The sequence below is a fragment of the Asterias amurensis genome, chromosome 13, assembly GCF_032118995.1.
Source record: "Asterias amurensis chromosome 13, ASM3211899v1".
Taxonomy (NCBI): Eukaryota; Metazoa; Echinodermata; class Asteroidea; order Forcipulatida; family Asteriidae; genus Asterias; species Asterias amurensis.
In genome coordinates, this window is record NC_092660.1 from 20,952,779 (window position 1) to 20,976,545 (window position 23,767).

General features: G+C 36.1%; 2 protein-coding genes and 1 long non-coding RNA gene across 3 annotated transcripts; 1 reads left to right on the forward strand and 2 right to left on the reverse strand.

Annotated features, from left to right (window-relative positions):
* Nucleotides 1-143: 143 nt before the first annotated feature.
* On the reverse strand, nt 144-11,269 carry LOC139945787 (dimethyladenosine transferase-like). The gene is made up of 10 exons (XM_071943211.1): nt 11,061-11,269; nt 9,605-9,678; nt 9,387-9,473; nt 8,749-8,810; nt 8,485-8,628; nt 7,972-8,095; nt 7,165-7,257; nt 6,024-6,088; nt 5,547-5,610; nt 144-5,360 (listed from the first exon to the last, which is right to left on the reverse strand). The coding sequence occupies exons 1-10, from the start codon at nt 11,116-11,118 to the stop codon at nt 5,211-5,213; spliced, it is 921 nt and encodes a 306-aa protein (XP_071799312.1). The 5' UTR covers nt 11,119-11,269; the 3' UTR covers nt 144-5,210.
* Nucleotides 11,270-13,389: 2,120 nt separating this feature from the next.
* Nucleotides 13,390-14,310, reverse strand: LOC139946414 (uncharacterized). Its single transcript, XR_011787235.1, has 2 exons — nt 14,273-14,310; nt 13,390-13,734 (listed from the first exon to the last, which is right to left on the reverse strand). It is a non-coding gene; the product is annotated as an uncharacterized lncRNA (long non-coding RNA).
* A 1,606-nt stretch (nt 14,311-15,916) lies between these two features.
* On the forward strand, nt 15,917-21,771 carry LOC139946413 (NADH dehydrogenase [ubiquinone] 1 alpha subcomplex subunit 7-like). The gene is made up of 4 exons (XM_071944056.1): nt 15,917-16,056; nt 16,878-16,930; nt 19,543-19,695; nt 20,948-21,771. The coding sequence occupies exons 1-4, from the start codon at nt 15,919-15,921 to the stop codon at nt 21,033-21,035; spliced, it is 432 nt and encodes a 143-aa protein (XP_071800157.1). The 5' UTR covers nt 15,917-15,918; the 3' UTR covers nt 21,036-21,771.
* Nucleotides 21,772-23,767: the final 1,996 nt, after the last annotated feature.

Genomic DNA, 23,767 nt, shown 5'->3' on the forward strand with positions numbered 1-23,767 from the left:
ATAAAATAACAAACCTGTGAAAATTTGAGCGCGATCGGTTGTGGGAGTTGCGAGATAACTATGAAAGAAAAAAACACCCTTGTCACACGAAGTTGTGTGCTTTCAGATGCTTGATTTCGAGACCTCAAGTTCTAAACTTGAGGTCTCGAAATCAAATTCGTGGAAAACTACTTCTTTCTCCAAAACTACGTCACTTCAGAGGGAGCCGTTTCTCACAATGTTTTATACTATCAACCTCTCCCCATTACTCGTCACCAAGAAAGGTTTTATGGCAACAATTATTTGGAGTAATTACCAATAGTGTCCACTGCTTTTAAGCACTTCATACTGGTATCAAAAGGCTGTTATTACCAATCACTCCTTCCAGGGAAATTCTTTCCTGGACTTATCTCAAATTCTTGGGAGGAAGCGGATCCAGCAATGTAATAAATTCATGTAAAATTAACCATTCACAATTTTAAATAAACAAATTATTTGTCCAATATTTTGTGATCTATTTCAAATCAATTGTTGATTGTCATTTGGTAAGGGTAGGGCCTTGGGTTAGTGAATGCTTGCTTTTTATATGTGATGCCATCCCCATTCCATTGATATAAATGAAAGTATTCTTGTACCTTTATATTAAGTATACAGTATATATAATAGAAATTAAAGTATTATTAAATTGTTTTGAAAAGATGGGAGTAGCATGCACTCATCCGTTTTCTTCAATACCTGCTATGGTTTCCTCTTACCCTAAACCCTTCTCCCAAAATCCCATAAAATCTACTCCAGGCAGTTGGCTGATAATGTAGGATTGGGGACTGCAGGCCTTATGTATTTCCCCATCACTGGCCATGGGCCAGGCCTACCACTCTTACCCAAGTCCAAACATGTTGTGATTGAGTGACAGAGGATGGGGGAATGTAGGCCCAGTTAATAATTGGTTATCACTGGGCCAGGCCTACCAATCTTACCCAAGTGCTAACATGTTGGTATGAAGTGACATAAGAGTAGATGATAGTGGAGGATTGAGGAAACCAGTGGGCCTAGGGATTAAGAGGTTTTAACAATTAATGTAAATATTGTGAATGAATCTGTAACTCTGGCTGCAAATGGCAATGTGGTTTTGATTATTAATTTATAAAAGGAGACACTTACCAATTACCATGTAAAGTTTGTGACTACAAGATTCCTATACCATTGGATGCTGTCTAGGTAGTATTATGTTGTGGACAAGTCATTTATGGTCCCACACAGTGAGATAGTCGAGTTGCAGCGGTGCTCTTCGCTTGAACTGCTGGTTGCACGACTACTGCGCGCTGCCCGACTCTACTCCCCATTAATGTGATATAGAAGTTGCCAACCAGCAGTTCGCGCAAGAGCAGTGACAACTCGACTATCTCACCGCGCGTCGCAACATTAACGACTTGTCCACAAGTCTAAGGTGGTATTGGATATTATTAGGAGCTATTGTGTATATATACCAGTTCAATTCATTATTTCTTTCTACTCTTGCAATGTGTAAAAACACTTGTTGATTAAGAAACAGAAAACGGTTTGTCCCCCTCTATTCCCACAATGGACAAGACTAACTACAGATATACATTCACTTATCTAGCTTTGACTTTGCATCCAATTCTGCAAATTGTGTTTAATAAATTTATTCTGATTTTGTGAAGGAAAGGCACAATGTCATTTTGGCCCAAAGTAGAATACCAAATCAAACCAAAAAGACCTCGTAAAAACAAAACTCAGGTGAAGTTGTAAGTGGACTATGCAGTAAGGCCTAATCACAAACCCTGGCCACAATTTTGCTTTTCCATTACCAGTTAGTCTATTTTTTCTGCTTACACCAATAATGGTGATAAGCGCTGTTAAGTCAAAGGGAAATAAATCCCACGGCGGCCCGGAAAGCGCCTAGTCAACAGTGCTTATCATTCATCAGTTACAGTAACGGTAAAACACTACTGATAAACTAGCTTAGCAGGAATTTATTACAAGCTTAAGGGCATTGTGATACCTGTTTCCACCTGGGCTTAATGTCATTAAGCTGTTAACTGGTAACCTGCTCACTTAGCGAAAAACAATGCAAGCCAAAGTGTAATTCATTATTAGTGATCTTGAAGATTACTTCGTTTTATAATGAATTCTGCAAAACGTCCCCTGCATAGTTTCCACTTGTAAATTACTTGAGGCAGTGCAAAAAAACACATCATCAATTTGGTATCAATCTTCAATTTGCTATAAATCTTCAGTGAATTGCATACAAGTGTTATCTCTGGCTATGGCTACAGCAACAAAGAATAAGACTCTTCAGTCATAGCCACTTGCAAAAGCCATTGATTCAGACACAGCTTTAAAACAATCTGTGCCAATATGTTTTACTTTGCTGCAGCCGTTTATGCCCTCCTTTCAGAAATTTGATGTATTGTACATCTCAAACTATCGGAGCAAGTTTGACTATCCAAATCCTAACTTCTTTCCTTATACACTGTAAATAGTTAGAATGGTGTACTCAAAGTAGTATCAAACTGTAAGTATGTAAAAAACAAAATTTGAAAAAATGTCAGTATTTTAATTTTCAACAGATATTTTAACCTTAATAGTTATCCCTAGACTTTGTTGTCAAAATGAAGTTCTTATTTTAGCAAATAATGTAGAAGTATTTCGAAACGAAGACAAAAACAAGACAACTGCAACAACATTATGACAGGAATCCAAAAACATTTCTCAGGGTAAGACTTGCATACAAATATACTGAAGTAGACAGTGAAGTATTGTGACAAAGTTGAAATACAAAGTAAAGGTTAGAGAGAGACTTAACAAAAATCCTCTGAAAATCTTAATTTATGTAGCTTCACCTTTTATGTTTGGCTGATACAGTAACTTGAAGAAATTCAAAGTTTGTTTTGTGTACGTTGATTGATTTATTTGAATTTTCTTACTATTAATTGTTTTGCTGAACACAATCAAATCCTAGATGTTCATGTTGTAGTTCCAACAATAATGGAAAGTGGTTTTTTTACATGCGCTTTGCACTCTATTATGTTCTAAAGACAATTGAACAGTAACACCCATTGTAATGTGAAGAAGTGATTATAAAGTATTTCTTGTGATTTATTTGTGAACTTCTTCAAAACAATTTCTGTCATTTCATCGAGTTGTATTTCACTTTAATAATATTTGATGAAAACACTCTTCAAAAACTAAATTTAAACTTTTAAAGATGAAAAAAAGACAATTCAAGAAAGACGTTTTTCTTTTCTAAAGAAAGAACGAATACACAAAGCATACAGGCAACGATATTCATTATAACAAAGTAATTATTCATCATGCATGGTGAAAACCTTTCTAAAAACTCTTTATTGGAATTAGTTTCAGTATTATTCTTAAGAAACTTCTTTGTACATGTTTTTCCTTTCTTGTTTTTGTTTTGTTTGTTGTAAAATTCTTATGGAGATTCATGGTGGGGTACAGACAAGCATGTCAAGTCGTGGAAATACTGCAGAAACAGCCATCATTCTTTAAATATTATTCACCACCAATTAATTGCGTATTTATTATTAAAAGAGTTGTACAATTTGTGCGTTTTTTTGTGGGTTTTTTTCAAGGCTGTTTTGATTTTTATTTTGTTGTATGTTAATTATTTGAAAGATAATTTAATGAAATATTTATTTTTTCCTTTGTAGTTTTAGGGTGTATGTACTTCAGTGCCTAGGCAGAGAGATTGTCAATAACTTGTTAGCTTTAATTTATGAATTTTATCTTGATATACGTTAAATATGACATGTTTACAATTGATTAATAATCAACATACATGTATACTGTATTATGATTATGAGTTTATTTTGAAATAACCTAACTTGTTTCAAGTTCAAACTGTTTTCTTTTGCCCATTACAAATTTCAGGGGAATGTTTTACAGAGACTCCGAAATTATGGCAAATAAGGAATAAATACAAACAAGATCAAGTAGTAGGTTGCATATTATCTAATATAGCATAAGTGCAAGATCTAGATTTTGTAGAAATATAAATCTTGTTTTTAGTAAGGTTAGTCCAAACATCAAGACATAAATGAACCATAGTTTTTTTTGTATTAACAAACATTGAAGAAGTTTATTTCAACAAATGCTACTCTATCTGTACAGTTGGTAATAAAATGACATAAATATAAATTGTAATGTTTTTGTTTAATGTAACTTGCTTGCGTCCCTGTGATCTGTAAACAGCCAGAGCTTTCTTAACCCCTTCACTCCTTCGTAGACATGTTTTTCAGAGGTGAGAAATGTCTTTGTCTTTGTGACTGGAACCTGAACACAGATTGCAACATAAGGCTGGATAGCTCAGTTGGTAGAGTGAATATAAGGCTGGATAGCTCAGTTCTTGGTAGAGTGATGGTACGGTAATCCGGAGGTTGTTGGTTCAAATCCCATCCAAGTAAATTTGTCTTTGTTCAAACCTAAACTATTTAAAAACTTAACCAGTCAGTTTGCCCATTAGAGTAAATTTGTCTTTGTTCAACCCCAAACTATTTAAAAACTTAACCAGTCAATTTGCCCATTAGAGTAAATTTGTCTTTGTTCAAACCCAAACTATTTAAAAACTTAACCAGTCACTTTGCCCATTAGAGTAAATTTGTCTTTGTTCAAACCCAAACTATTTAAAAACTTAACCAGTCAGTTTGCCCATTAGAGTAAATTTGTCTTTGTTCAAACCCAAACTTTTTAAAAACTTAACCAGTCAGTTTGCCCATTAGAGTAAATTTGTCTTTGTTCAAACCCAAACTATTTAAAAACTTAACCAGTCAGTTTGCCTTGTAGTTTATTACCACATAAATTTAGTGAATTCAGAGTTTTCTTATATCTGCCAGGCAACAAAAGATATCATTGTTTTCTCTGTATACAATTGGAATTATGAGACTGTTCCCAAAAGCTCCATGAAATCTTTGACTCCAGGGGATATCAAAATCTGGAAATGCCATCATTTAAAAGTACCGCCCATTATTTGGATCCTGGTTGCAGACTGTTTTGTTAACATCAATTCTTACCCATTATATATTTTACGCCCATTGATCAAACCAGCTCAAAGTCAAGATAGCCTGTTCCCACTTTAGTTAACACTCGTTCAACATAGTCGGGGAGCTAGATAAAGACAACCTAAGTAGTAACGGCTTCATTATTTTTAATTGATGAGTTTTCCACAAATAAACAATTCTGTGTTAGTTTCTTCAAGAGAAGTGAATGCCTTCCAAATTAAAACAGTTCAGTAATCGAAGGAAGTCATCAATGTCCATGGTACGGGCTCGCTTCTTGTCAAAATCGTTGCTTTCCAAAATTTGCTGAATTCGTACTTTGATGTCAAAATCAGAGGGTATGGGCTACAAAAAAAAATATATATATAAATACAAATGAAAAGTTGATTCATTGCTTTGAGTGATGAAACCATAAATTAAAAACAACTGGCACACATGCTGAGAGAATTTTGGGTCGCGAATAAAACACAAGATTGTGACTCGACTAAAGAAACATTTCAGGAGTTTGAAATTGATAAAAAGTATACTCACAATATTTTTGACAGAGCAGTGAATTCTGTAGTTTTTTTCAAGCATTTCCATAACAGATCTGGTCCTGCAATAAATAGGAAAAAACAAAAATACTGTAAGTGCCAAGTTAACTGCAAAATCACATAAAAGATTTGGTTTTGTTGAATGATGTAATCAATTTTCTTCAGGGATACATATAATAAATCTGTTTTACATTAACACTAATGTGTGATAACCTCTGTATACTTTATGCTTTCTAAAACCTGTGGGAAACTATCCACAAGCTACTAGCATCCCATCACCAGCTAGCTCAAGACTCAAAGAAAACATGGGTTCAAATCCCATTCAATCAAACTATGGATTTGTCTTTTCTGCAGGACTCAATGAGAACTGAGTATACAAATCTTATCAAACATCAATGTAAGGATGCAAACAAAACATAATTCTTCGTTAAAAAAAAAGAAAAAAAAAAAAAAAAAAAAAAATGAACAAACTTACTTGAATGAAGCATTCAATGTCTTGTTCTTCCTAACAAAGGCTATTCTAACGAGACCATCCCATTCCTGGCAAGACAGAAAGTCATTTTGTTTTAGAAACCTAGACAGAATTCAATCAATTGAGTTTATAAACATTTTTAAAATCTTTTTGATGACATCAGAGGAATCGAAATTGGCTTGTTGTAACGGTCATTTACCTTTGGTATAAGTGATGGTACATGTATGCTTCTCTTCACCAATGAGTATAAACGGGTGACCTGTGAAGACTGAACAGTGGACTGCAAATTCGATTGGACAAATTTTTTTCCCAGAAGAGAGTGTCTGAATGTGTCCTTAAATTTTATATTATATTTATTTCATTTCTCGGGCAGATAAAAAGTACCAGATCGCATATTATTCGTACAAAATAATACAGGATAGAACTAGAGCAATTAAAATGCAGAGGAAGGAGAGAGAACCAGCTGGAGCGGAGTGATTGCCTAAAAGAAACAAAGCTCCTGTCTAGAGGCTCTCCTCTCCACACTCCAGCTGATCTTCAATTAAACAAAAAATTACTTGAAAAAGAAATATCAATTTATAAAGCACACAATGATATACAATATCGTTCATAAGACTGATAAATCATTAATAATAACAACATTAAAAATGGAATGAGGAAGTATTTTGATCAAAACATATGAAACAAGTTAGTTACAAATAGAAGTAGACAGGTAGATCAGAAAATAAATCAAATAAGATTGATTATACAAAACGCCCAGACATGTGTGTAGGTATACAAACGCAGCCCAGTGGACCAAAAGACAATAATTCTGCTGGACCATGAAAGAGCTACAAAAACAATCTATGTTTGTGCTCTGCAACATTTAATCAATCACATTAGAACAATCCTACCATTCTGACTGTTGAAACTCCCTAACTGATTGAGAAAAACACTTGTACAAGAAATCCACAATGGACTGGTCTGAGGCTATGATAGATTTTTTAAACACATGGCTTTTAAATAATAATATTAAACAAAATTGAAAATCAGATAAAAATATGCCTTGTCATCCATGAAGTAAACAGTCAATTTATGTCAGTTGATGAAGAGAGTGTTCATTGCAGCTAAATTTATAATTGGAGCTTTAATAGAAAATACTGACCTGAAAGTTGACAGGAGGGGGAGGATTCCGTGGCTCGATGCGAACAACACTGGACTCAACCTTTGGGGGTGGTCTGAAATTATTCTTTCCAACCTGAACAAAATTAACATTTCTAAAATGATTACACAGGTTTCTTAAAATGAATTGAACCGATGTCGCCCTGTGGAGGAGTGGTCAGTTTTTGTTATGACTGATCATAGAGTAAGGACTAATTGTTAATTACTTAGGGAAGAACAGCTTTATGAAGTTGGACCATAGTGGTCCACTGTCACTAAGGAAACCAACAAGGAGAACTTAGTGTCAACTGAATAGAACTTTGAAATGAATGCACTAGATACAATATATTTTGTAAAGGGGCTGAAAGAGACTCAAACTACAACTGCGGCGCAGATTTTCATATTTTTGCAAGCAGGACAATAGGCAATCACTGAACATGGACATGTAATTAGACGAGCATACATGTAAGAAGGAAGGAGAGTGTTCTCATTTAAACATTCCAAGAGCTCCCGAGTCTTAAAGCACTTCCTTACCTTCATAAGATGTTCAACTCGAGCCAATAGCTGTGTATTAATAGAAAGCCTGCAGTACAAGAGCTCCTGAGTCTTAAAGCACTTCCTTACCTTCATAAGATGGTCAACTCGAGCCAATAGCTGTGTATTAATAGACAGCCTGCAGTACAAGAGCTCCTGAGTCTTAAAGCACTTCCTTACCTTCATAAGATGGTCAACTCGGGGCCAATACATGTAGCTGTGTATTAATAGAAAGCCTGCAGTACAAGAGCTCCTGAGTCTTAAAGCACTTCCTTACCTTCATAAGATGGTCAACTCGAGCCAATAGCTGTGTATTAATAGAAAGCCTGCAGTACAACTTGTCTCCTGGCTTAGCAACTAATCGCTGAGCAAATTCCTGCTGAAACATTAACACTGCACACCTATACAAACAAAGAAATGAGGATGTTATAGCCACAAATTCTACCTTACTGTAAAAGACTCTCTCCAAATACCAGTTAAAAACATAAAAAACCTACAAATAGACTTTCATGAAAAACCTACAAACCGACCAAAGTAGATGCATCTAAATCTGTGAACATTTTTTTTTCATTCTTTAATGCACACTCTTTAAATATCATATGATGGTGCCAGCAAACGTCTTACCATCTTTCTTAAACATTACAAATAGTGGAGGAGCATCAAACACTGGCATGACTGATGTAGCTAAATCAAGTAACTCACAGTCTCTGCTGTGTAATTTGTTTGGAGGCCCAGGGTGACTATGAGATTCAATACAGGAAAGGTTTCACAATTCAAACACAAGACTTACCTAAAGAAGGGTCTATGGAGAAGGAGTTTGAAGACAAAAGGAGATGAGATTTGATAAGGAAGATTAGCAACACATGCATCAAAGAAAGGTAGATCTGACTTCAAGACGTCACCGATGACCATGTGAAGTTTGCTCGCTACATGCCTGTCAGAATAAAGACATTTAAAAGACTTTAGAAGAAGTACCAGAGTTACTGTTGGATTCAAGTAAAAAAAAAAAATTATGTTTGAGATGAAAATCTGATGCCTTGGGAGGGATACTTACGTTCCTTGGACTCTTTTCTGAAGCTCTGCTGCAAGTCTTGGATCAATCTCACAAGCTACTACCTGTAATGAAACAATAAATTTTCCATCAACAATTATTTAGCAATCATGTTAATTAAGAAGCCAGGCTAGAGGTTATCTTTGGATCTTTCTTTCTTTGGCCTTGAACATTGAAGCAGGAGGATAAGGGGAGGGGAGATGTGTCTGAGTGGGAAATTGGGGGTGGGGGCAAGGGTGTTACGTAGAAGATTCCCTTGACATATAGTTGGGGGCTGCTGGAGAAATTCTGTGACACTGTTAGTCATTGTCGGTATATCAAAATAAATACTGATGCCTTCTACAAGTTATAATTTTGATTGACTGCATCTTATGTCACAGGTTTTCAATGACTAATTTTGTTGTGTCTGTTTTTCTTTGTGTTGTGTTTTGTTTTGTTTTTGGTTTTACTGCGCCTTGAACACCCAGCAGGGTGGATATGTGCGCATTACCAGTCTTATTATTATTATTATTATTACCACCTATACTGTCGTGTTAAAAGTAACCTACTCAATCACCTACTGGTTAAAAGTAACCTACTCAACTTTGGGTGTTTTACAATGACAAATGTTGACAAGGATATTGGGAGAGTGCATCAAGTACCTTTTTGGCCTTCTCCAGGAGTTTGACAGTCATGTTTCCAGTTCCAGGACCAACCTCTAGCACTGTGTCTGTTGGACGCAAGGCCGCCTGTAGGAAATAATTGATAAAAATACAAGAATACAATATCGGTCAATCAATGCAAGCGTAATAGGGCCTACATGTATGAAAACTTTCTTTACTGCAATACAGTCCAATTAACATGATTTGGTGATGCATACCTTATCAATGATTGAATCAACTATCAATGGATTCTTCAGAATGTGCTGACCAATGGCCGTCCTGAACTGGATTCCTGTAATGGCAAGAAATTCAAACAAATTAAAGGAAATACATCAAGGAAATTATTAACTTACTTAATATGTTACCATGGTTAATAGTAAGTAATACTTTTATTTGCTTTCGGGACAAATGTGTAATAAAACAAGAAAACATGGTTTAAAAAATGGTAAGAAATTCATGCTATTTTGAGGCGAAACTTAACCAACAAATAATCATGTTTTGAACAGCGGCGTAGATGGACGTTTTTTTAGCAAGGGGGCATTGCTCTGCCTCTTGTCTAAGTGGGCTTCCAGGGGAACAGGTTTATTAGTGGGGGGAATTTTAAGCCTTTATTTGTGTGTACGCTACTGTGCAGGGTGAAAAGGGCCACCATCCTCAGAATTTTTGTTGTTTTGATGCCGCAGCAACTGACTGAGACTGCGGTTGTTTATTTTGTTTACTTAGGCCGAGTTGTGATAACGTAGGGTTACGTTATATCGCAACAAGTTTACTTTGGCGCTACCTAACTAACCTAACTAAAAAAACTATCATGATTTCTTTTTCATGGGGGAGAGCAGGGGCACCTCTGAAGGGGCACTGGAAATGTCTAATGAACAATTACAATACAATGCCATCGTACTTATATTAAAGGAACACGTTGCCTTGGATCGGACGAGTTGGTCTATTTAAAGCGTTTGAAACTGTTATGAAATGCATATGGTTAGAAAGATGTTTTAAAAGTAGAATATAATGATCTACACAAGTGTCACTCAAAATTGCATGGTTTTCCTTGTACGTCGCGAACTATCAAGGTCGACCATTTATGGGAGTCAAAATTTTGACTCCCATAAATGGCCGACCGTGTTAGTCGACGAGGTAAAAAGAAAACCACGCAATTTCGAGGCATTTGTGTAGATCATTGTATTCTACTATTACGTACAATATCTTTCTAACCACATGCATTTTATAGCAAACGGTTACAAACGCTTTTTATAGACCAACTCGTCCGATCCAAGGCAACGTGTTCCTTTTCCTTTAATAAGGGAAAAGGGAAGTTGAAGAGGAAAACAAAATGTATTGTGAGAATCTAATTTCTAAATCTAAAAGTAAAGTATAATATTAATAACTAATTCCAATAACAAAATTATAAATTCTAACTATTAGAAATTCACAAATTTAGGAACTAAATATCTGGTTTAAACTGGTTTATTTAACTTTTTTAAATGGCAATGAGCATAGAAAAAGCAGTGAAAAGTCGTGGAACTCGTTGAATTGTTGTGCAGGTATGTAATGTAGTTGTGTTTCATAATCACACCGACACTGACTGGCACTGTGTTAGTGCATGGAGGTACCTCCATGGTTAGCGTGTGTTCTCATAATATTTAATTGGAATTTGCAATGAAAATAATGACTTACCCTGCTTGAAAACCTGTTCATGAACGCGAGATTTCTTGGCACTCTTTACTTTAGGCATTTTTGATTTTTTTTATTGCAGCATCGAATCAAACAATATGGATTCTTTTTAGGGAAAGTGACAGATATTGTCAAACTGATTGCCTTTTACATTTTTTCAATAAACACCACCCAGCAGCAATGCACACGTGTGACGACGAGTTGTGTTGCAATGTTTGTATCGAGTGCGCCCTCCTTTGACAGTGTTTAGAGAGTTTTTATACAGTCAACAACTCACACAGGGGTGAACAGCATTTTGTTCCAACAATGTTTTATTTCGTGCTTCCATGGGTGTGAATTGATTAAAACATTGAGGAATAATGCAAATACACTTGGTAAACACCCGTTGCCCATATGGATGTGGTGGCAATAATGCCCCGTTGCCCAATGGATGTGGTGCCATATTGCTTGATTCTACCTCCATGATTTCTTGATGCTGCATGGCTGGGGTTCTTATGGGTCAAATAATGGGTCATTTTTTTTCTTCTCCCAATTAGATACATGGCAGTTTAGTAACAGCTGGTCTCTCTGATTCAACCTAAATCTCTATTTCAACTGTATTCAGTGCACGCCCATGATCTCACAATGATCGCAAGAATTTGAATCTTCCTTGATGGGTTTAAATTGTCAAAGGAGTGGACCTGGGCCAATTTCATAGAGCTGCTTAAGCAAAAAATTTGCTTTAAGGCAGTGGACACTATTTGTAATTGTCAAAGACTAGTCTTCACAATTGGTGTATCTCAACATATGCATAAAATAACAAACCTGTAAAAATTTGAGCTCAGTCGGTCATCGAACTTGCGAGATAATAATGAAAGAAAAAACACCCTTGTCACACGAAGTTGTGTGCGTTTAGATGGTTGATTTCGAGACCTCACGTTCTAAACTAGAGGACTTGAAATCAAATTCGTGGAAAATTACTTATTTCTCGAAAACTATGGCACTTCAGAGGGAGCTGTTTCTCACAATGTTTTATACCATCAACCTCTCCCATTACTCATTACCAAGCAAGGTTTTGTGCTAATACATATAATTATTTTTAGTAATTACCAATAGCGTCCACTGCCTTTAAGCATGAAAATTGCTCGCTTGTTTACACGTTACTGGCCAAAATGTCATGCCATATACATTGCTTGTGACTGGTATTTAGCTGTTTTTACTTAGCATAACAATTGAATGGAGTCTTGGCCGGTAATCTGATTTTACTAAGCAAGGATTTTTTTGCTTAAGCAAAATTTTGTGCTTAAAGGAACACGTTGCCTTGGATCGGTCGAGTTGGTCTTTGAAAAGCGTTTGTAACCGTTTTTTATAAAATGCATATGGGTAGAAAGATGTTGTAAAAGTAGAATACAATGATCCACACAAACATGCCTCGAAATTACGTGGTTTTCCTTTAACCTTGTCGACTAACACGTCGGCCATTTATGGGGGTCAAAATTTTGACCCCCATAAATGGCCGACCATGTTAGTTCGCACAGTAGAAGGAAAACCACGCAATTTCGAGGCAAACTTGTGTGGATCATTGTATTCTACTTTTAAAACATCTTTCCAACCATTATGCATTTTATAAAAAACGGTTACAAACGCTTTTGTTTTGACCAACTCGTCCGATCCAAGGCAACGTGTTCCTTTAAAGGAACACGTTGCCTTGGATCGGTCGAGTTGGTCTTTGAAAAGCGTTTGTAACCGTTTTTTATAAAATACATATAGGTAGAAAGATGTTGTAAAAGTAGAATACAATGATCCACACAAACATGCCTCGAAATTGCGTGGTTTTCCTTTTACCTCGTCGACTAACACGTCGGCCATTTATTGACCCCCATAAATGGCCGACCATGTTAGTTCGCACAGTAGAAGGAAAACCACGCAATTTCGAGGCAAACTTGTGTGGATCATTGTATTCTACTTTTAAAACATCTTTCCAACCATATGCATTTTATAAAAAACGGTTACAAACGCTTTTGTTTTGACCAACTCGTCCGATCCAAGGCAACGTGTTCCTTTAAGCAGCTCTATGAAATTGGGCCCTGTTAAGTTTTCAAGATACATTCCATTCGGATCATTACTTCTCGCCCACTCCATTCTGGTTACACTACTGCCCATAGCCACTGTCCCAGTGACCTTTGAATTGCACAGTATCAATTAACCTTTCACTCATAGGTAAAACATGCCTCGCCCTTACAAGAAAGAACAAAGCATTGGGCTTGATTTCTACCCCAAACCCAAGAGACAATAACCCCCCCCCCCTAACAAACAAAAACACTTTAATTACAAACACAGACAATAAACAAACTTTTTTACAATGGCATGACTAAGTTTTTATTCAGAAGATTGCCAGAATGGCCTCTCTCTCAAAAAGTTTCCGTAATAATGAAATACATTGTAGATTTTTTATCTTTTATCCTTGCGCCTGAATGCATGTTCAGAGGCAGACCTTGCAGATAATGAACTACTAATTCGTGGATTGTTCTTGTTTGCTGTTTTCAGTAAGCGAATTGTGGAATCAATCTTGAGCTGACATCAGATTTCCATTCTGATGTTTCCTCTGATGATGCACAAGACGTTTCGTTTAGAGATGTGTACTACAGTTCTGTGTTTTACATTTGATGTTGTTGCTGATGAGGATACGAGATGTCACCTGCAAAAAAAGGGAAATGAACAATCAGGAGTCAGAGTCTTTAATGACAACAACAGTTCTGAAACTCTAATAAATTGAATGAGGTATGGGAATGCTGAAATGATCGCAGTTCCACCTTTTGGAATATCAGGTTTCAAAAATGCTTTTTGGAAAAGTATCCTCAGCACTAGAGAAGTTGATCAAAGATCAGGATTCATTTATATCTCATCTGGAGGAAGATTTGTTTTCCACCAGGAAGACATATCAAAATCTGAATTTGATAAAAGGCTGAATTTTCTCAAAAACCTAAAAAAAAAGTTGACATCTAGACTTCTTAGAATAATCTTGCTGCTTACTGTTAAACCAGAAATCTTAGGATCTTTCAAAACCTTACAAAGTTTAACCTGATTTTGTATAGGATGCCACCCTTGCAGAAAAAGTAAGTTTATTTGTTTTTGTAGTACTGTACAGCACCAAAAGACAACAGAGCCTGACGTTGGATTCTGAAGTTTTTAAATACTTTTTAAGGTAGATGGAGGCGGGCATCAAAGATAATTACCTTGTTATGTAATGCGAAATGTAGCCATTGCCTTTTTCTTCTACCTCAACCTTCGAGCCTCTCTCTCAGACTCAAGCAGAGTCAGGATGTCTCCGTCTCTAACAGGCCCTTTCACATTACGGATGATAGAACGATTGGAGTCATCAAGGAACTCCACTCTCACTTGTGTACACTGTCCCTGGGAGCCGGTACGGCCGAGAACCTTGGTAACCTGTTCATAGGAAACATGTGCATTTATTATTGATCTTGAAATAGTAAAATACAATTACAAATACAACCAGTCCATTTACTGGAAAAGTTTCTGTACCACGCCACCACCTTTTCATTCAATATGAAATAATAAACTAACTTACCTCAATGAGATATAACAATTAAAAAGGGGTGGTGGCAGGATCGAAAAGTTATCCCTTTTACTTTCAGATTAGCAGAAGAAATACATGTACATTGATTTGATTTAACCTTGGGCCCTATGTAATTCTAGCTTTAAAGGAACATTACAGAATTAGTTTTTACTAACAAAACGGTTGCTGGCAGTGTACAAACTTTATGTAATCCACCATATACATAAACTGATCGGTCATCTGGGTCATGAGGAATAGTGAAAAAACGATTACAAATTTTGCATTGCATCAACGTCAAAATAAAAATAAACAAAACGGACACAGAGCGATAAACTCCAGACGTGAAGTTAGATTATTTCTTTCTTATCAAATAAGACATTTCAGACAGAACTGTTTCAACTTGGGATGTTTCCAACTGTCATCATCATTAGACCATGTGAGTTTTATGTAAATCCGTTATCTTTACGATTTGTGTTTCTTACTAATTCCGTGACGTTCCTTTAAATTGTCTGCAAATGTTCACCAAATTTCAATTTCTTTAATATATCACACTATGGTCCAACTCTCGGACTCTTGTCTTGTTTGTATTAATTAATATTTGGCCTTATTTTCATAAAATTAAAAATGTACAAACACAGTAAAAATACAATTTAATTGAGTAAATTAAAAAAAAATTAATTTCAAGCACAACGTATTGTCAGTGGGTTTAGAATGTATGAATTAATGGAAAGGGTTTCATTAATTGCACAGACACTGTAAGTTCAAGTAAGTTAAGGCCAGAAACAACAAATCGTAGGAATGTGCAGAAGGTTAAACAGCGCCCTCCTCGGGCACACGTGCAAACCTACGCACCCACAGTGCACGCACATGAGATGCAGGCTGATAGAATCACGCACTTTTTAATCGCCGAATTTTAAGTCTTCCGAAAAATATGTTTTCATGTACACATGAATGATGAATTTTGAAGTAATATAAACTATGGTATCATATCTACATTATATGTAATCCTGGTTGTTCAAATCATTCTATAATGTGACATTTTACCTTCGCAAGCTTGACTGGCTTGTCCATTTTTGCGTCGTCTCGCAAGTGAGAAATCAAAGAGGTCAACTTTTACGTGACGGGCTTTTTCATTACGTTAAAATAAAAATAGTGACAAAAACGTTTATGGTTAACAAATTTATTACAAATTTCAAAAACTAAAATAAGAAATCATCATATAAAGTATATTTGATGTAGTTTTTGCACTTAAGTTCTAAAATAAAAACATTTTAAAAGAAAATACTTTACAACTTATCGCAAGAAATGTTGACCTTCGTTGGTGCCGAAGGGCAAGTCAAAACGAGGCGAAGCGTTGCTCGTAGGAGGTGCGGGAACCAGCGAAAAAGCAAAATGGCAACTGCTTCACCGATAGTTCAAGCTCTCCGCAATTTTTTGGCCGGGGTATGTTTATTCCCTTATTATTCTTCAACTTTCAAAAAGTAACATCGACAATTACTTGTCTGTGCAACTAATGAATCTAGTACGAAACGTTTGCTGACGTGTTAAATGTTTACACAGGGACTTTCTACAGTAAACCATACGATATACTGACTGGTGCCCTTTAAAATAAAGGGTTAAACTTAAAACAACATTGTGTAGAGCAGCAGTTGGGGACTGACTGGTACTCTGGGGAAAATTCTGTCAAAAAAAACAAACTTTTTCTTTTTTTAAATTAGCAATTTTACTTTTCGTGTTAATTTTTCCATTAATACGTTAGTATTGTTTGATTGCATAATGTGTGTAAACTGTCATTTGTACCCAATTTAGTTTTAATTTGTCCATTAATTTTTAATACGTTCTTTTTACAATTTACTATTTAGATGGGGTTAGGTTAGTGTTAATTTGTCCATTAAATACGTTCTTAATCTTAATGTTTGATTGCATAATGTGTGTAAACTGTCATTTGTACCCAATTATTGTAATAATTTGTTGTTGTAGTGGTATAAACTATGTATTAACTTAGATTTTAAAAAGACTGAACGCAATAAACCATGGAAAAGTTTCCGTAGTGGCGCCACCACTTTTTCATCCGATATGAAATAATATACTATAGAAATAGTATCTAATTTACCTCAATGAGATATCCCTTTTTGTAAAAAAAAGAGAGAAAAAGTGGTGACATCATCTGGAAAGTTATCCGGGGGATTTTTGTTGTTCATATTGTCTTTTTGATATAGATTATAAACCGATAAAACTGTTGACATTTCTTCCCGTTTTTGCAGAGAAATCTTCAATTGAAGTTACAGAATCGCTATCCAAAAGAAGTCTCTCCCAGGTCAGTAACAAATAAACACTAACATGACTAGGCCTAATGATTGATAATAATTAACAGCATTCAGTGAAGCTCTTTTTCCAGCGGTTGCAAAGCGCTACAACAAAACAAATGTAAACCAGAAACAAAATGTATTAATTTTACTCAAAGTCAAACAAATTAGTTTTAAGAATCAAGGTGCTTTTTGAACTGGGAAATTGAAGTCACTTTGGCTAATGAACAAGGTATTGGGTTCCAGAGTGTAGAAGCAGTGCATGAGAATGAACAATTTCCAGCCTTCTTATTGGACTTTGGAAAAACCAGGGCAGTCCGGCATGATGAGCACAGAATGCTGGATACGGAGTAACTCTACAGGGTTCGACCTTAACGCAGGTTCGTTGGCCAAATGCCAGTAGAAATCGCGGCGGACCAGCTGAAACACCTTGCCAACTGGTCCGGCTGACCAGTCAAAAATATCGGCAGCGGTACTACAGAACTATGAAAATTTTTAAACTATTTTCAGGCTCGAATAAAATGTAAAAACATTCACTCAAGGTTTGGATAAAACGTAATAAAAATCACTCGAAGTGCCGCTGAACGCTGGCAAACTTCCGACGATCACGCGTACACAGCGCAAAATCCCATCATGCAACGCAAAGGCTTGTAGTCTTTGTATTAGTTCACGTGTGGCAGAAAGTGTAAGAAATACTGAACGCTAGAGGGCGTTTCAGAATATTCGATAGCGTGGGAATAGACGCCCTCTATTGGTGAAAGTACGCAATAGCTTACAAAACTAGCTTCAGTCGCCTTGACAGAAGACCACAAAGCAAAACACATTCTGTCAGCAGCATGGTCGGTCAACGGAGCAGATTTCCGTGTGGGAATAAGAGTCTAGCGTGTTTACGAAAAACGAGCGAGACGGTGAGGCTTCATTCAACAAAAATTACCAAGTTAGGATACTCTGGATGAGCAAAAAGGAGTATTTAATTGTGTTTAGTAAAGTTCTTCCGTCCTGATTTTGGGTAATTTTGTTGTTATTTGGGGCTTGTTTTTTTTTGCGGGCGATTGGTGGGCGATCTAGTTTATCTATGGTTTTATTGGTCACATATAATGTGCGGTTGTTTGGGGTTTTTTGCGGGTTGATTTCAAGAAAGACTTGGGTTCTAGAATGCAATCATGTGTTAAACAAAGGCGTTTTTGCTGCTTTTAAAAACGTTTTTTAAATGAAAATTTTGTTCACAAAACAGACGCCGGCACCGATCATTCCATACACATAATTGAAAAAAATACCGTCAAACTCGTATGCTTCTTCATGGACTTTTTTGATTTCTACTTTTTGTTGGGGGTTTTTCTGGACGAAAGTGGGAAGATTTTGGGAACTTCGGTACGATGTATTATGTTTATGAATACTTATTAAAACTACAATAATAGGCAATGTTTATACATGATAAAATAACTTGAGCGATCGCACGTAACCCTCCCCCACAGTAGATTTGAAGGCAGTACATAAAAAGTTAATGATATTTTAACAGTCGGTTTTAAAGTGTTTTTTTGGGGTGTTTTTATAGTAAAAACACTATTTTTTTTTTCTTCATAAAAAAGTTCTTCTTACTAAGGAATACTTTTATGTTGAGTGCTTACAATAAACCGTGGACTAAAAAAAAACTACCTAAATAAAGATCATTTTGCTCTGACAAATAATTTGACCTGTTTTTAAATTAATTTTAATAACGCTATTGTTATTACATTTTTAAAGAAAAAATACTCTCAAATTAATTATCCTTTACGAACACAATAACTTGGTAGACATAAAAAAAGTATGGCTTCCAGTGCAGTTAAGTTGACGTTGCAAATCATGTTGAATTTTGAAATAGCGACGATCGAAAAACGAGCAGTTGGTATACAACAGAATACTATTAGTTTTAAAAAAAAAAGCATAAAAAATTGACGGACCAGTCAAAAACCTGGCAGACCAGTGAAAAATCAAGCCAACTGGTCCTGCTGGCCAGTTGAAAAAAAAGTTAAGGGCAACCCCTGCTCTACTCAGTCAGAACTAGACAGTAGGCCTACGTGTATGCAATACTTTACGGAGGCAATGGAAGCAATTGTCTTTGTCTATTTGATGTACTTTTTGGCCTGCCTGGCCACCAGTGCAGTAAATAAATAGGCCTAAACCATAATAATAAGTTGATAAGGTCGGTGGTCAATGATGCTACTACCTTACAGATTTGGAATTATGCAAAAAGTAGTTAATGGCCTGACGACTCGATGAGTGACGTTTCGACACTTGCAGGTATTTTCTCAATTTTTAGCCTTCGTGAAAGAATTCTTTTGAGGTTGAAATGTCAGGCCATGAACTACTTTTTGCATATGTACCATTGGTACATTTGGTTGGTAAGTTGTTTTCAACTTTGCTTTTGTAAGGGCAAAAGGGCACCCAGTCTTTTTCTACTACACTGTATGTAAAGGGCATCTGCAACACTAATTTCTAATATACAAACCAAAGAAGTGATCAGGGCAAACAGAGTCAATTTCCCCTGTTAAGTATCCGGTCTGAAATTGCAAAATAGCCCTACCCAAACCTTTAGACTACTGTTTTAACCAGCATGAGTTAATGTCCACTGTTTTGCCTATAGGTCTATACCAGAGCCCAACCTCCCTGATGGGGTATCTCATCGTCTGTCCGCTAACTACTACTACACTAGAGATGGTAGGAGGGAATCAAAGCCTGGTACTACGGTTTACTCAGGGGTTAAGAGACTAGCTGAACCCAAACCAGCTTCAGAAGGGTGAGTTCCAATGATCAAATCAATCATGTTTTTGTCATGTTTGTGGAGTCAATAAACAAAGCCAAAGTCTTGAGTTTTTGTTGAGAACTTTGAATGACATCTGTTCTGCTCTTTCATTTTTCCATTTGTATTATATTTTGTATTGTTTTATCTGTGCATTTCTTTTCCATACAAATATTTGTGTTCTCACCGACCTTACTCATTATTTGTACTTTTCAAAATATTTTGTGTGTTTTGTTGTAACTGCATTTTTCTGTTTTAATTAATTTATCAAATAATGTATTCTTCCAACTGCTCATTTTTATATCATTGTGCTACTCTTTGACTTGTATTCTTTTTTTTCTGATGTGAAAACAGTACATGTATGTATTGTTGTGTAGTGATTTTGGTCATTGAATGCTGTGTGAATTTGCATTTTGTAATTCCTCATAATATACAACTTGCAGTTATTGATATATTTGTACTTGCATTGACTTTCTTGCTCTTTGTAACATTTTAATGTGGTTTTACCAATAATTTAAACCATCAAAATGCATGGTGTTGTGTGGTGGCACAACTGACTGTGCACAAAATGAACATATTATGTGTGCACTGTATATACTGTATTATTTGGTGATTTCAACACATATTGCAGGCTGACATAGTTCATCAGTCACAATCGAAGTGGATGATATTAATTGGTTAGACTATGTATTGTGTAGATGTTTTTGCCACATTATAATTATACTGTATGTTTGCATAGTTTTTCTAAGTTCGAAATTTTTCGCAATTAATCTTTGGTATTGTCCTCTCACCTTTAGCACCTTTGGTCCAAATTGTCTATTAGTATTTGAGTGTGTTCTAAAGTAATTGTTTGCATTATATATAGTAAACATACTAGTATTGGCCTAGTTTATCTAATTTCTCCATTAGTCTTTTTTACTTTTTAACATTATTGCCCAATCACTTTGATCATTTTTCTATTTTGACTCGTCTATTTTCAGTCTTTCTAAAGTAATGTTTCGTATTACACTAAATGTCTTGAAATGTCTAGCACAAGTACAACACGTTTATTTGAATATTTTCAAAGTAATTGTTCGCAACAAACTAACTGTTTCAAAATATTTACCACAGATGTACAAAATGTCTTTGAAACTTTCCTAAGTTATTGTTCTCATTGCACTATGATAATGTCGTTCAAAATGTAACCTTTGACTATTTTGGTTCATCTAGTCAATCTCTAATATTGACTTCCTTGTGATTACTCCATCAGAGCTACAGCTATTGCTGCTGCCAAACCATTGACTCCTGGAAGCAGGCCATCATGGAAGATTTCAGCAGATGAACCCTACTTGATGTAGTCTCCACTTTGGCTTAGAACATCATTGTAAATAGATTCACGAAAAATATAATTATTGTAATAACTTTGTGCAGACTTATTCAAGCAATGGAGTTATATCTCATTTTGCAAAATTCTCCCCAAACTATTAAATGATAAATGATTAGTTTTGATGTATTGTTTAAAAACAACACTTGAAGGATGTTGTGAACCACAACCAGGTAGAGAGATTGGTACTTACACCCAAACAGGGCTCTAAGCCAATAATTTGTCAACGATCTGGAAAACAATCGTCAAAATTGCTGGAATTTTACAAACCAGCGTCCATTTTTACAAAACTGCTTGGCTTTCCACTGCAGTCAGGAGGAGCGATACACATTGCACAGTATTCTGACTGGTAAGCCATTTTAGCCAAGCAGGAATTCTCTGTGCTCAACAGCTAGATGAAATAGGGTCCAGTTGTTATGTACTTTCCATAGCTTAGAGTTCCATGTGTGTGAGCTTCACCTCCAAAACAGAGGACATTGTTATGAAATTGCAGGATTTTTCAATGAAATTTGCAACTGATCGACTACTTCCCCTGAATTCACACTGCTACATACGACTACCAAACTCTGTACAAAGTGAAAAGTGGTTGACCAATGCTGTTTTGTTTTGAAATATTGCTAAGTTTTCATAATTTTTTGATTTCTAAAACTCCAATATGAAGTACATGAGTGCATGTTTGTGATTAATAAACGAGTTTGGGATGTACTTTGCTCAAGGTATTCTGTTTTTATTTCAAATTGTTGGTACATTGGACTTGTTTTATATGTGCTGCATGTTGTTTTTTCGTAAAAAGGAGCTGCCATGTTTTGTCGGTGATAATCCCTTTAATTTGCGGTCGATTCTCACAACCAGACGACATGAGAATTACCCAAGACAAAATGCCAAGATCGGTTGGTGGCTGAATAAGCATCACCTGATACCATGGATGTACGAACAAGCAAAAACATAAACTGTTTTCTAAATATCTAGTGGCCTAACCAACGAAAACTATACGCCGGTTTGTGCGCGGGGTACCACTGGGCTGCGCGTGACGCTGTTTTGGCGCCAATAAGCTGAATAAATGGCGCGTATTTACACAAGTAAACCTCCATCTCGTCTGCACCAATTAAAACCATGTTCGGCCTAAAATAACTTCACATCGAGTCTCCTCGGAGAAGATCTCGTCTCTTTATTTTGTAAATGATCACAATACGTCATACAGTTTGAGTAGAGCTGCGATTGAAGTTTTGTCGTCAAAGACGGTCTTGTGACGAGGTAATTGGTGTACCTTTAAAAGCGACCGTGATGTACCAGTTGGAAGTCTTGTATGTTTAGATCGCTATAGCAGCTGAAATGCTCCTGATTCTAAGGTTATGATTGTTGATGAGGAGTTGAATATCGTAGACTGTTTAATTTATTGTTAAATGAACCAACCACCAACCCCTTGCGATTTTGCTGAACTTGTTGATGGTGGATTGATATGCACTCTGATAACACCGTAAATATTATATCAATTCACACTAACTTCTTTAATTGTTTACACGTTATGAATTTATCTATCCGTTGTGATGGGTGGGTTTTGGTGTATGTGGCCGGCAGTCAACCCCGAAGGCTTAAAATACTATGCAGGGTCTATAGCTCCGGGAACCGATTACAATAGGTTGGAAGCGCCCTCTTTGATCAGACCTCTCTGTTTGGTTGTTAGTATTATGGATTAATGGTCCATATATAGCCTCATGGACCCCTCCAAGAAGTTTAAAAACCTATAAGACCCGTCATGGATCCGTCAATATTTGGAATAATTCACCCCTCGCCGCATTGCCTTTCTTCCCCAGTGATTTCTTCCACCATCCAAGAGAAACTTGTGTCTGAAAAGTGACACTAAGTTTGTGGAAGCAGAGAGCCTGCAAGCCGTCATTGCTTCATACACGCACCTGTCACTAAAGGTAATTGAAATGACCGTCTTATTTCATAATTCGCGCAATAATGACGCTCGATCCTCGACACACAATACTCTCGGTTGTAATGCAATAGCCCGCACGAAATTTCACAAGGACTCGGGTTCCATAAACATGTTTTTCTTTTCTTTTCATTCTTGTAAAGGATCAATAGTATTTCGGGACGTCGGGGGAGGCCAAAGTGAAACGTGAGAGGAATTTTTCTTATGGTGTCAAACTTGTCATAGTTTATTTCATTTTTATGGGATTTACCCCAAAACCCAAGACAAAAACATCCCGGATCTTAACTTGAATTCACCAACCAATATTGAGACTACGGTAATTATCAAACAAACAAATACCCAAACAAACAAACAAACAACACATACCCAAACAAACAAACAAACAAACAACCAATCTTTGAGTCTTTTCGAGAAATACAGTCGGACGGCACAATAACCCCGGCACGCAAGACAACATTTTAAAAATAATTTGTTTTACAAAACAATTCAGTAGCTGGCACTTTACCTGCAAATTGTCACATACGATTTTATTTTCCTCAGTTGTAAATAATTGTTTTAAAGTGATGTATCGCTTATAGTTTTTTGTGTTTTGGGGAAGTCTTGTAAATGTAAATCGTTTCCGCTATGTTTGGTACCACATGCGCAGCAAGGCACTTTAAATTGCAATAATATAGCAAAGGTATACTATAGACGTCAATCCAAACACACAAGCAACCACATAATGTTGACTTTGTCAGTGTTCATCTTTAGGTTTTATTTGTTTCAAA

Bases quoted from the DNA above. Each gene is read 5' to 3' on its own strand.
- LOC139945787 (XM_071943211.1), bottom strand. From the start codon at position 11,118: ATGCCTAAAGTAAAGAGTGCCAAGAAATCTCGCGTTCATGAACAGGTT. The intron at 9,679-11,060 runs GTAAGTCATTAT...TTGCCATTACAG, and splicing joins TGAACAGGTTTTCAAGCAGG to GAATCCAGTTCAGGACGGCC. The intron at 5,611-6,023 runs GTAAGTTTGTTC...TATTTATTGCAG, and splicing joins ACATTGAATGCTTCATTCAA to GACCAGATCTGTTATGGAAA.
- LOC139946413 (XM_071944056.1), top strand. From the start codon at position 15,919: ATGTTGACCTTCGTTGGTGCCGAAGGGCAAGTCAAAACGAGGCGAAGC. The intron at 16,057-16,877 runs GTATGTTTATTC...CCGTTTTTGCAG, and splicing joins TCCGCAATTTTTTGGCCGGG to AGAAATCTTCAATTGAAGTT. The intron at 16,931-19,542 runs GTCAGTAACAAA...TTTTGCCTATAG, and splicing joins CCAAAAGAAGTCTCTCCCAG to GTCTATACCAGAGCCCAACC.